This window comes from Petromyzon marinus, chromosome 82 (genome assembly GCF_048934315.1).
Source record: "Petromyzon marinus isolate PM22_M1 ecotype Great Lakes invasive population chromosome 82, UKy_Petmar_22M1.pri1.0, whole genome shotgun sequence".
Lineage (NCBI taxonomy): Eukaryota > Metazoa > Chordata > Hyperoartia > Petromyzontiformes > Petromyzontidae > Petromyzon > Petromyzon marinus.
In genome coordinates this window covers 7,657,576-7,673,656 of record NC_133747.1, presented here as the reverse complement: position 1 = coordinate 7,673,656, position 16,081 = coordinate 7,657,576, and the positions used below count along the sequence as shown (strand labels likewise).

At 38.3% G+C, this 16,081-nt stretch overlaps 1 protein-coding gene across 1 annotated transcript in view; it reads left to right on the top strand.

Moving 5' to 3' along the window:
- Positions 1-345: 345 nt before the first annotated feature.
- LOC142907746 (uncharacterized) overlaps positions 346-16,081 on the top strand; it is a 152,704-nt gene continuing 136,968 nt past the window's right edge. The window contains exons 1-2 of the mRNA XM_076057470.1: positions 346-1,019; positions 11,637-11,882. Coding sequence (XP_075913585.1) covers positions 911-1,019; positions 11,637-11,882 — 355 coding nt within the window. The 5' untranslated portion in view covers positions 346-910. The remainder of the gene's footprint in view (positions 1,020-11,636; positions 11,883-16,081) is intronic.

Genomic DNA, 16,081 nt, shown 5'->3' with positions numbered 1-16,081 from the left:
CACACAGACACACACACCTAAACTCAGCGACACACACAGACACACAGACACACACACAGTCACACACACAGTCACACACACACAGACACACAGACACACACAGACACACACACAGACACACACACAGACACACACACAGACACACCTAAACTCAGCGACACACACAGACACACACACACACAGACACACACACAGACATCCAAACTCAGCGACACACACAGACACACACACAAACACACACATACAGACACACACACAGACACACACAGACACACACACACAGACACACCCAAATTCAGCGACAGACACACACACAGACCCACCCATACTCAGCGACAGACACACACACAGACACACACACACAGAGACACACACACACACAGACACACCCAATCTCAGCGACAGACACACACACAGACACACACACAGACACACACAGACACACACACACACGGATATACACCACACACACAGAGACACACAGAGACACACCCAAACTCAGCGACAGACACACACACAGACACACACACACACACGGATATACACCACACACACAGACACACACAGAGACACACCCAAACTCAGCGACAGACAAACACACAGACACACACAGAGAGACACACACACACAGACACACACAGAGACACAGAGACACACCCAAACTCAGCGACACAGACACACACACAGACACACACACACACACACGGATATACACCACACACACACACAGAGACACACCCAAACTCAGCGACAGACACACACACAGACACACACACACACCGATATACACCACACACAGAGACACACACAGACACACACAGACACACACAGACACACCCAAACTCAGCGACACAGACACACACACAGACACACAGACACACACACACGGATATACACCACACACACAGGCATGAAGAGATCAGTGTTGGTGTCTTCACGAGCGGCTCCAGCAGAGATGAGTCTGGTGCCAGAGCTCAGCAGAGCGGATAAGGATGGCAGCTACACATTGAATGTGAAAGGTGAGCTACTGGTGGTGTTATAATTATTATTGTTATTTCACAGGGTGGCCCAAAAGTCAGGACACATAGGGGTTGTTGTTGTTGATATACAGGGTGGTCTAATGGTCAGGACACATGGGGGTTGTTATTGTTGTTATACAGGGTGGTCTAATGGTCAGGACACATAGGGGTTGTTGTTGTTGTTGTTGTTATACAGGGTGGTCTAATGGTCAGGACACATAGGGGTTGTTGTTATTATTGTTATTTCACAGGGTGGCCCAAAAGTCAGGACACATGGGGGTTGTTGTTGTTGTTATACAGGGTGGTCTAATGGTCAGGACACATAGGGGTTGTTGTTGTTATACAGGGTGGTCTAATGGTCAGGACACATAGGGGTTGTTGTTGTTGTTGTTGTTATACAGGGTGGTCTAATGGTCAGGACACATAGGGGTTGTTGTTATTATTGTTATTTCACAGGGTGGCCCAAAAGTCAGGACACATGGGGGTTGTTGTTGTTGTTATACAGGGTGGTCTAATGGTCAGGACACATAGGGGTTGTTGTTGTTATACAGGGTGGTCTAATGGTCAGGACACATAGGGGTTGTTGTTGTTGTTGTTATACAGGGTGGTCTAATGGTCAGGACACATAGGGGTTGTTGTTGTTGTTATACAGGGTGGTCTAATGGTCAGGACACATAGGGGTTGTTATTGTTGTTATACAGGGTGGTCTAATGGTCAGGACACATAGGGGTTGTTGTTGTTGTTGTTATACAGGGTGGTCTAATGGTCAGGACACATAGGGGTTGTTATTGTTGTTATACAGGGTGGTCTAATGGTCAGGACACATAGGGGTTGTTGTTGTTGTTATACAGGGTGGTCTAAAAGTCAGGACACATAGGGGTTGTTGTTGTTGATATACAGGGTGGTCTAATGGTCAGGACACATAGGGGTTGTTGTTGTTGTTGTTATACAGGGTGGTCTAAAAGTCAGGACACATAGGGGTTGTTGTTGTTGTTATACAGGGTGGTCTAATGGTCAGGACACATAGGGGTTGTTGTTGTTGTTATACAGGGTGGTCTAATGGTCAGGACACATAGGGGTTGTTGTTGTTGTTGTTATACAGGGTGGTCTAAAAGTCAGGACACATAGGGGTTGTTATTGTTGTTATACAGGGTGGTCTAATGGTCAGGACACATAGGGGTTGTTGTTGTTATACAGGGTGGTCTAAAAGTCAGGTCACATAGGGGTTGTTGTTGTTGTTATACAGGGTGGTCTAAAAGTCAGGACACATAGGGGTTGTTGTTGTTGTTATACAGGGTGGTCTAAAAGTCAGGACACATAGGGGTTGTTGTTGTTGTTATACAGGGTGGTCTAAAAGTCAGGACACATAAGGGTTGTTATTATTATTATTATTATACAGGGTGGTCTAATGGTCAGGACACATAGGGGTTGTTGTTGTTGTTATACAGGGTGGTCTAATGGTCAGGACACATAGGGGTTGTTGTTGTTGTTGTTATACAGGGTGGTCTAATGGTCAGGACACATAGGGGTTGTTATTGTTGTTGTTATACAGGGTGGCCCAAAAGTCAGGACACATAGGGGTTGTTGTTGTTGATATACAGGGTGGTCTAATGGTCAGGACACATGGGGGTTGTTATTGTTGTTATACAGGGTGGTCTAATGGTCAGGACACATAGGGGTTGTTGTTGTTGTTGTTGTTATACAGGGTGGTCTAATGGTCAGGACACATAGGGGTTGTTGTTATTATTGTTATTTCACAGGGTGGCCCAAAAGTCAGGACACATGGGGGTTGTTGTTGTTGTTATACAGGGTGGTCTAATGGTCAGGACACATAGGGGTTGTTGTTGTTATACAGGGTGGTCTAATGGTCAGGACACATAGGGGTTGTTGTTGTTGTTGTTGTTATACAGGGTGGTCTAATGGTCAGGACACATAGGGGTTGTTGTTATTATTGTTATTTCACAGGGTGGCCCAAAAGTCAGGACACATGGGGGTTGTTGTTGTTGTTATACAGGGTGGTCTAATGGTCAGGACACATAGGGGTTGTTGTTGTTATACAGGGTGGTCTAATGGTCAGGACACATAGGGGTTGTTGTTGTTGTTGTTATACAGGGTGGTCTAATGGTCAGGACACATAGGGGTTGTTGTTGTTGTTATACAGGGTGGTCTAATGGTCAGGACACATAGGGGTTGTTATTGTTGTTATACAGGGTGGTCTAATGGTCAGGACACATAGGGGTTGTTGTTGTTGTTGTTATACAGGGTGGTCTAAAAGTCAGGACACATAGGGGTTGTTGTTGTTGATATACAGGGTGGTCTAATGGTCAGGACACATAGGGGTTGTTGTTGTTGTTGTTATACAGGGTGGTCTAAAAGTCAGGACACATAGGGGTTGTTGTTGTTGTTATACAGGGTGGTCTAATGGTCAGGACACATAGGGGTTGTTGTTGTTGTTATACAGGGTGGTCTAATGGTCAGGACACATAGGGGTTGTTGTTGTTGTTGTTATACAGGGTGGTCTAAAAGTCAGGACACATAGGGGTTGTTATTGTTGTTATACAGGGTGGTCTAATGGTCAGGACACATAGGGGTTGTTGTTGTTATACAGGGTGGTCTAAAAGTCAGGTCACATAGGGGTTGTTGTTGTTGTTATACAGGGTGGTCTAAAAGTCAGGACACATAGGGGTTGTTGTTGTTGTTATACAGGGTGGTCTAAAAGTCAGGACACATAGGGGTTGTTGTTGTTGTTATACAGGGTGGTCTAAAAGTCAGGACACATAAGGGTTGTTATTATTATTATTATTATACAGGGTGGTCTAATGGTCAGGACACATAGGGGTTGTTGTTGTTGTTATACAGGGTGGTCTAATGGTCAGGACACATAGGGGTTGTTATTGTTGTTATACAGGGTGGTCTAAAAGTCAGGACACATAGGGGTTGTTGTTGTTGTTATACAGGGTGGTCTAATGGTCAGGACACATAGGGGTTGTTGTTGTTATACAGGGTGGTCTAATGGTCAGGACACATAGGGGTTGTTATTGTTGTTGTTATACAGGGTGGTCTAATGGTCAGGACACATGGGGGTTGTTGTTGTTGTTGTTGTTATACAGGGTGGTCTAAAAGTCAGGACACATAGGGGTTGTTGTTGTTGTTGTTATACAGGGTGGTCTAAAAGTCAGGACACATAGGGGTTGTTATTATTGTTATTATACAGGGTGGTCTAAAAGTCAGGACACATAGGGGTTGTTATTATTGTTATACAGGGTGGTCTAATGGTCAGGACACATAGGGGTTGTTATTGTTGTTGTTATACAGGGTGGTCTAAAAGTCAGGTCACATAGGGGTTGTTATTATTATTATTATACAGGGTGGTCTAAAAGTCAGGACACATAGGGGTTGTTGTTATTATTATTATACAGGGTGGTCTAATAGTCAGGACACATAGGGGTTGTTATTATTATTATTATACAGGGTGGTCTAATAGTCAGGACACATAGGGGTTGTTATTATTATTATTATACAGGGTGGTCTAATAGTCAGGACACATAGGGGTTGTTATTATTATTATTATACAGGGTGGTCTAAAAGTCAGGACACATAGGGGTTGTTATTATTATTATTATTATACAAGTTGGTCTAATAGTCAGGACACATAGGGGTTGTTATTATTATTATTATACAGGGTGGTCTAATAGTCAGGACACATAGGGGTTGTTATTATTATTATACAGGGTGGTCTAAAAGTCAGGACACATAGGGGTTATTATTATTATTATACAGGGTGGTCTAAAAGTCAGGACACATAGGGGTTGTTATTATTATTATTATACAGGGTGGTCAAATAGTCAGGACACATAGGGGTTGTTATTATTATTATTATACAGGGTGGTCTAAAAGTCAGGACACATAGGGGTTGTTATTATTATTATACAGGGTGGTATAAAAGTCAGGACACATAGGAGTTGTTATTATTATTATTATTATACAGGGTGGTCTAAAAGTCAGGACACATAGGGGTTGTTATTATTATACAGGGTGGTCTAATAGTCAGGACACATAGGGTTTATTATTATTATTATACAGGGTGGTCTAATAGTCAGGACACATAGGGGTTGTTATTATTATTATTATACAGGGTGGTCTAAAAGTCAGAACACATAGGGGTTATTATTATTATTATACAGGGTGGTCTAATAGTCAGGACACATAGGGGTTGTTATTATTATTATTATTATACAGGGTGGTCTAATAGTCAGGACACATAGGGGTTGTTGTTATTATTATTATACAGGGTGGTCTAAAAGTCAGGACACATAGGGGTTGTTATTATTATTATTATACAGGGTGGTCTAATAGTCAGGACACATAGGGGTTGTTATTATTATTATACAGGGTGGTCTAATAGTCAGGATACATAGGGGTTATTATTATTATTATACAGGGTGGTCTAATAGTCAGGACTCATAGGGGTTGTTATTATTATTATTATACAGAGTGGTCTAAAAGTCAGGACACATAGGGGTTGTTATTATTATTATACAGGGTGGTCTAAAAGTCAGGACACATAGGGGTTGTTATTATTGTTATACAGGGTGGTCTAATAGTCAGGTCACATAGGGGTTATTATTATTATTATACAGGGTGGTCTAATAGTCAGGACACATAGGGGTTGTTATTATTATTATTATACAGGGTGGTCTAATAGTCAGGACACATAGGGGTTGTTATTATTATTATTATACAGGGTGGTCTAAAAGTCAGGACACATAGGGGTTGTTATTATTATTATACAGGGTGGTTTAATAGTCAGGACACATAGGGGTTGTTATTATTATTATTATACAGGGTGGTCTAAAAGTCAGGGCACATAGGGGTTGTTATTATTATTATACAGGGTGGTCTAAAAGTCAGGACACATAGGGGTTGTTGTTATTATTATTATACAGGGTGGTCTAATAGTCAGGACACATAGGGGTTGTTATTATTATTATTATACAGGGTGGTCTAAAAGTCAGGTCACATAGGGGTTGTTATTATTATTATTATACAGGGTGGTTTAATAGTCAGGACACATAGGGGTTGTTATTATTATTATACAGGGTGGTCTAAAAGTCAGGATACATAGGGGTTATTATTATACAGGGTGGTCTAATAGTCAGGACACATAGGGGTTATTATTATTATTATACAGGGTGGTCTAATAGTCAGGACAAATAGGGGTTGTTATTATTATTATACAGGGTGGTCTAATAGTCAGGACACATAGGGGTTGTTATTATTATTATACAGGGTGGTCTAAAAGTCAGGACACATAGGGGTTGTTATTATTATTATTATACAGGGTGGTCTAAAAGTCAGGACACATAGGGGTTATTATTATTATTATACAGGGTGGTCTAAAAGTCAGGACACATAGGGGTTGTTATTATTATTATACAGGGTGGTCTAATAGTCAGGACACATAGGGGTTATTATTATTATTATTATACAGGGTGGTCTAAAAGTCAGGACACATAGGGGTTATTATTATTATTATACAGGGTGGTCTAATAGTCAGGTCACATAGGGGTTGTTATTATTATTATACAAGGTGGTCTAAAAGTCAGGACACATAGGGGTTATTATTATTATTATTATACAGGGTGGTCTAATAGTCAGGACATATAAGGGTTGTTATTATTATTATACAGGGTGGTCTAAAAGTCAGGATACATAGGGGTTGTTATTATTATTATACAGGGTGGTCTAAAAGTCAGGACACATAGGGGTTGTTATTATTATTATTATACAGGGTGGTCTAAAAGTCAGGACACATAGGGGTTGTTATTATTATTATACAGGGTGGTCTAAAAGTCAGGACACATAGGGGTTGTTATTATTATACAGGGTGGTCTAATAGTCAGGACACATAGGGGTTGTTATTATTATTATTATACAGGGTGGTCTAATAGTCAGGACACATAGGGGTTGTTATTATTATTATACAGGGTGGTCTAATACTCAGGACACATAGGGGTTGTTATTATTATTATTATACAGGGTGGTCTAATAGTCAGGACACATAGGGGTTATTATTATTATTATACAGGGTGGTCTAAAAGTCAGGACACATAGGGGTTGTTATTATTATTATACAGGGTGGTCTAAAAGTCAGGACACATAGGGGTTGTTATTATTATACAGGGTGGTCTAATAGTTAGGACACATAGGGGTTGTTATTATTATACAGGGTGGTCTAATAGTCAGGACACATAGGGGTTGTTATTATTATTATTATACAGGGTGGTCTAATAGTCAGGACACATAGGGGTTGTTATTATTATTATTATACAGGGTGGTCTAATAGTCAGGTGACATAGGGGTTGTTATTATTATTATACAGGGTGGTCTAAAAGTCAGGACACATAGGGGTTGTTATTATTATTATTATACAGGGTGGTCTAATAGTCAGGTCACATAGGGGTTATTATTATTATTATACAGGGTGGTCTAAAAGGCAGGACACATAGGGGTTATTATTATTATTATTATACAGGGTGGTCTAATAGTCAGGACACATAGGGGTTGTTATTATTATTATAATACAGGGTGGTCTAATAGTCAGGTCACATAGGGGTTGTTATTATTATTATACATGGTGGTCTAATAGTCAGGACACATAGGGGTTGTTATTATTATTATACAGGGTGGTCTAAAAGTCAGGACACATAGGGGTTGTTATTATTATTATACAGGGTGGTCTAAAAGTCAGGACACATAGGGGTTATTATTATTATTATACAGGGTGGTCTAAAAGTCAGGACACATAGGGGTTGTTATTATTATTATTATACAGGGTGGTCTAATAGTCAGGACACATAGGGGTTATTATTATTATTATACAGGGTGGTCTAAAAGTCAGGACACATAGGGGTTGTTATTATTATTATTATACAGGGTGGTCTAAAAGTCAGGACACATAGGGGTTGTTATTATTATTATACAGGGTGGTCTAAAAGTCAGGACACATAGGGGTTATTATTATTATACAGGGTGGTCTAATAGTCAGGACGCATAGGGGTTGTTATTATTATTATTATACAGGGTGGTCTAATAGTCAGGACACGTAGGGGTTGTTATTATTATTATTATACAGGGTGGTCTAATAGTCAGGATACATTGGGGTTATTATTATTATTATTATACAGGGTGGTCTAATAGTCAGGATACATAGGGGTTGTTATTATTATTATACAGGGTGGTCTAATAGTCAGGACACATAGGGGTTGTTATTATTATTATACAGGGTGGTCTAAAAGTCAGGACACATAGGGGTTATTATTATTATTATACAGGGTGGTCTAATAGTCAGGACACATAGGGGTTATTATTATTATTATACAGGGTGGTCTAATAGTCAGGACACATAGGGGTTGTTATTATTATTATACAGGGTGGTCTAAAAGTCAGTTCACATAGGGGTTGTTATTATTATTATTATACAGGGTGGTCTAAAAGTCAGAACACATAGGGGTTGTTATTATTATTATTATACAGGGTGGTCTAATAGTCAGGACACATAGGGGTTGTTATTATTGTTGTTATACAGGGTGGTCTAAAAGTCAGGTCACATAGGGGTTGTTATTATTATTATTATACAGGGTGGTCTAATAGTCAGGACACATAGGGGTTGTTATTATTGTTGTTATACAGGGTGGTCTAAAAGTCAGGACACATAGGGGTTATTATTATTATTATACAGGGTGGTCTAAAAGTCAGGACACATAGGGGTTGTTATTATTATTATTATACAGGGTGGTCTAATAGTCAGGACACATAGGGGTTATTATTATTATCATACAGGGTGGTCTAAAAGTCAGGACACATAGGGGTTATTATTATTATTATACAGGGTGGTCTAAAAGTCAGGACACATAGGGGTTATTATTATTATTATACAGGGTGGTCTAATAGTCAGGACACATAGGGGTTATTATTATTATTATACAGGGTGGTCTAAAAGTCAGGACACATAGGGGTTGTTATTATTATACAGGGTGGTCTAAAAGTCAGGACACATAGGGGTTGTTATTATTATTATTATACAGGGTGGTCTAAAAGTCAGGACACATAGGGGTTGTTATTATTATTATACAGGGTGGTCTAATAGTCAGGTGACATAGGGGTTGTTATTATTATTATTATACAGGGTGGTCTAAAAGTCAGGTCACATAGGGGTTGTTATTATTATTATACAGGGTGGTCTAATAGTCAGGACACATAGGGGTTGTTATTATTATTATACAGGGTGGTCTAAAAGTCAGGACACATAGGGGTTGTTATTATTATTATTATTATACAGGGTGGTCTAATAGTCAGGACACATAGGGGTTGTTATTATTATTATTATACAGGGTGGTCTAATAGTCAGGACACATAGGGGTTGTTATTATTATTATTATACAGGGTGGTCTAAAGGTCAGGACACATAGGGGTTGTTATTATTATTATTATACAGGGTGGTCTAAAAGTCAGGACACATAGGGGTTGTTGTTATTATTATTATACAGGGTGGTCTAAAAGTCAGGACACATAGGGGTTATTATTATTATACAGGGTGGTCTAAAAGTCAGGACACATAGGGGTTGTTATTATTATACAGGGTGGTCTAAAAGTCAGGACACATAGGGGTTGTTATTATTATTATTATACAGGGTGGTCTAAAAGTCAGGACACATAGGGGTTGTTATTATTATTATACAGGGTGGTCTAATAGTCAGGTGACATAGGGGTTGTTATTATTATTATACAGGGTGGTCTAATAGTCAGGACACATAGGGGTTGTTATTATTATTATACAGGGTGGTCTAAAAGTCAGGACACATAGGGGTTGTTATTATTATTATTATTATACAGGGTGGTCTAATAGTCAGGACACATAGGGGTTGTTATTATTATTATTATTATACAGGGTGGTCTAATAGTCAGGACACATAGGGGTTGTTATTATTATTATTATACAGGGTGGTCTAAAGGTCAGGACACATAGGGGTTGTTATTATTATTATTATTATTATACAGGGTGGTCTAAAAGTCAGGACACATAGGGGTTGTTGTTATTATTATTATACAGGGTGGTCTAAAAGTCAGGACACATAGGGGTTGTTATTATTATTATTGTACAGGGTGGTCTAAAAGTCAGGACACATAGGGGTTGTTATTATTATTATTATACAGGGTGGTCTAATAGTCAGGACACATAGGGGTTGTTATTATTATTATTATACAGGGTGGTCTAAAAGTCAGGACACATAGGGGTTGTTATTATTATACAGGGTGGTCTAAAAGTCAGGACACATAGGGGTTATTATTATTATTATTATACAGGGTGGTGTAAAAGTCAGGACACATAGGGGTTGTTATTATTATTATACAGGGTGGTCTAATAGTCAGGTGACATAGGGGTTGTTATTATTATTATACAGGGTGGTCTAATAGTCAGGACACATAGGGGTTGTTATTATTATTATACAGGGTGGTCTAAAAGTCAGGACACATAGGGGTTGTTATTATTATTATTATTATACAGGGTGGTCTAATAGTCAGGACACATAGGGGTTGTTATTATTATTATTATACAGGGTGGTCTAATAGTCAGGACACATAGGGGTTGTTATTATTATTATTATACAGGGTGGTCTAAAGGTCAGGACACATAGGGGTTGTTATTATTATTATACAGGGTGGTCTAAAAGTCAGGACACATAGGGGTTGTTGTTATTATTATTATACAGGGTGGTCTAAAAGTCAGGACACATAGGGGTTGTTATTATTATTATTATACAGGGTGGTCTAAAAGTCAGGACACATAGGGGTTGTTATTATTATTATTATACAGGGTGGTCTAATAGTCAGGACACATAGGGGTTGTTATTATTATTATTATACAGGGTGGTGTAAAAGTCAGGACACATAGGGGTTGTTATTATTATACAGGGTGGTGTAAAAGTCAGGACACATAGGGGTTATTATTATTATTATTATACAGGGTGGTGTAAAAGTCAGGACACATAGGGGTTGTTATTATTATTATACAGGGTGGTCTAATAGTCAGGACACATAGGGGTTATTATTATTATTATACAGGGTGGTCTAATAGTCAGGTCACATAGGGGTTGTTATTATTATTATTATACAGGGTGGTCTAATAGTCAGGATACATAGGGGTTGTTATTATTATTATTATACAGGGTGGTCTAATAGTCAGGACACATAGGGGTTGTTATTATTATTATACAGGGTGGTCTAAAAGTCAGGACACATAGGGGTTATTATTATTATTATACAGGGTGGTCTAAAAGTCAGGACACATAGGGGTTGTTATTATTATTATACAGGGTGGTCTAAAAGTCAGGACACATAGGGGTTATTATTATTATTATACAGGGTGGTCTAAAAGTCAGGACACATAGGGGTTGTTATTATTATTATACAGGGTGGTCTAAAAGTCAGGACACATAGGGGTTATTATTATTATTATACAGGGTGGTCTAAAAGTCAGGACACATAGGGGTTGTTATTATTATTATTATACAGGGTGGTCTAAAAGTCAGGTCACATTGCGATTCGTGTGTGCAGTCTTCCGCCAAGGGTTTGGGAACTTCCACTCGACGTTCGAGAACCTCTTGGCACGCAACAACATCGTGCTGAGGCGTGTCGGAGGAGGTGGAGGAGGTGATGGTGGTGAAGGTGGTGGAGGAGGTGGAGTTGGAGGAGGTGCAGGAGGAGGTCTGGCTGACAGTGAAGATGTGGAGGGGCATCTGGTCTACATTTACCCCTCCGCTCGTACCTTGATGGAGTTGGAAAACGCAAGCATCAGATACGGTGCGACGAACCACACACAGACACACACAGACACACGGACACACAGACACACACACAGACACACACACATACAGACAGACACACACACACAGACACACACAGACACACAGACACACACACACAGACACAGACACACAGACACACACACACAGACACACACACACAGACACACACAGACACACACACACAGATGACACACACATACACACACACAGACACACACACAGACAGACACACACACAGAAACACACACACAAACACACACAGACACACACACACAGACACACTCACAGACACACACACACACAGACACACTACACTATACACTACAATATACACTACACTACTATACACTACTATACCCACTACACTATACACTACACTACACACTACACTACTATACACTACACTACTATACACTACACTATACACTACACTATACACTACACTACTATACACTACACTATACACTACACTATACACTACACTATACACTACACTACTATACACTACACTATACACTACACTACTATACACTATACACTACACTATACACTACACTATACACTACACTACTATACACTACACTATACACTACTATACACTACACTATACACTACACTATACACTACACTATACACTACTATACACTACACTATACACTACACTACTATACACTACACTATACACTACACTACTACACTACACTATACACTACACTATACACTACACTATACACTACACTATACACTATACTATACACTACACTATACACTACACTACACTATACACTACACTATACACTATACTATACACTACACTATACACTACACTACACACTACACTACACACTACACACTACACTATACACTACACTATACACTACACTATACACTACACTATACACTACACACTACACTATACACTACACTATACACTACACTATACACTATACTATACACTACACTATACACTACTACACTATACACCACTACACTATACACTACTACACTATAACACTACACTATACACTACACCATACACTACACTATACACTACACTATACACTACACTATACACTAAACTATACACTACTACACTACACTATACACTACACTATACACTACACTACACACTACACTATACACTACACTACTACACTATACACTACTACACTATACACTACACTATACACTACATTACACTATACACTACTACACTATACACTACTACACTATACACTACTACACTATACACTACTACACTATACACTACTACACTATACACTACTACACTATACACTACACTATACACTACACTATACACTACACTACTATAAACTACACTACCCACTACACTACCCACTACACTATACACTACACTACACTATACACTACACTATACACTATATACTACACTATACACTACACTATACACTACTACACTATACACTACTACACTATACACTACACTATACACTACACTACTACACTATACACTACACTATACACTACACTACACACTACTACACTATACACTACACTATACACTACACTATACACTACACTATACTACACTACTACACTATACACTACACTATACACTACACTACACACTACACTATACACTACACTATACACTACTACACTATACACTACACTATACACTACACTACCCACTACACTATACACTACACTATACACTACACTATACACTACACTACCCACTACACTATACACTACACTATACCCTACTACACTATACACTACACTACACACTACTACACTATACACTACACTATACACTACACTACTATACACTACTATACCCACTACACTATACACTACACTATACACTACACTACTATACACTATACACTACACTATACACTACACTACTATACACTACTATACCCACTACACTATAAACTACACTACTATACACTATACACTACACTATACACTACACTACTATACACTACTATACCCACTCCACTATACACTACACTATACACTACACTACTATACACTATACACTACACTATACACTACTACACTATACACTACACTATACACTACACTATACACTACACTATACACTACTACACTACACTATACACTACACTACACTATACACTACTACACTATACACTACACTATACACTAGACTATACACTACACTATACACTACACTACACTATACACTACTACACTATACACTACTACACTATACACTACACTATACACTACACTACACTATACACTACACTACTATACACTACTACACTATACACTAGACTATACACTACACTATACACTACACACTACACTATACACTACACTATACACTACACTATACACTATACTATACACTACACTATGCACTTCTACACTATACACTACTACACTATACACTACACTATACACTACTACACTATACACTACACTATACACTACTATACACTACACTATACACTACACTATACACTACACTATACACTACACTATACACTAAACTATACACTACTACACTACACTATACACTACACTACACACTAAACTATACACTACTACACTACACTATACACTACACTATAAACTACTACACTATACACTACACTATACACTACACTATACACTACACACTACACTATACACTACACTATACACTACACTATACACTACACTATACACTACACTTTACACTACACTTTACACTACACTATACACTACTACACTATACACTACACTATACACTACACTATACACTACACACTACACTATACACTACACTATACACTAAACTATACACTACTACACTACACTATACACTACACTATACACTACACTATACACTACTACACTATACACTACACTATACACTACACCATACACTACACTATACACTACACTATACACTACACTATACACTAAACTATACACTACTACACTACACTATACACTACACTATACACTACACTACACTATACACTACACTATACACTACTACACTATACACTACTACACTATACACTACACTATACACTACACTACACTATACACTACTACACTATACACTACTACACTATACACTACACTATACACTACTAAACTACACACTACACTATACACTACACTATACACTACACTACACTATACACTACACTATACACTACACTATACACTACTACTACTACTATAACCACTACACTATACACTACTACACTACACTACACACTACACTACTACACTATACACTACACTATACACTACATTATACACTACACTACTACACTATACACTACACTATACACTACACTATACACTACACTACTATACACTACACTACTATACACTATACACTACACTACTACACTACACTATACACTACATTACACACTACACTATACACTACACTATACACTACACACTACACTACACACTACTACACTATACACTACTACACTACACACTACTACACTATACACTACTACACTACACACTACTACACTATACACTACACTATACACTACACTATACACTACACTACACACTACACTATACACTACACTATACACTACTACACACTACACTATACACTACTACACTATACACTACTACACTACACACTACACTACACACTACTACACTATACACTACACTATACACTACACTATACACTTCACTATACACTACTACACTACTATACACTATACACTAGTACACTACTACACTATACACTACTACACTACACACTACTACACTATACACTACTACACTATACACTACTACACTATACACTACACTATACACTACACTACTACACTATACACTACACTACACACTACACTATACACTACACTACACACTACACTATACACTACACTATACACTACACTACTATAAACTACACTACCCACTACACTACACACTACTACACTATACACTACACTATACACTACTACACTACACTATACACTACACTATACACTACACTACTACACTACACACTACACTACTACACTATACACTACTACACTATACACTACTACACTACACACTACACTACACACTACTACACTATACACTACACTATACACTACACTACACACTACACTATACACTACACTATACACTACACTATACACTACACTATACACTACTACACTATACATTAACCCCTCCACACACACACACACA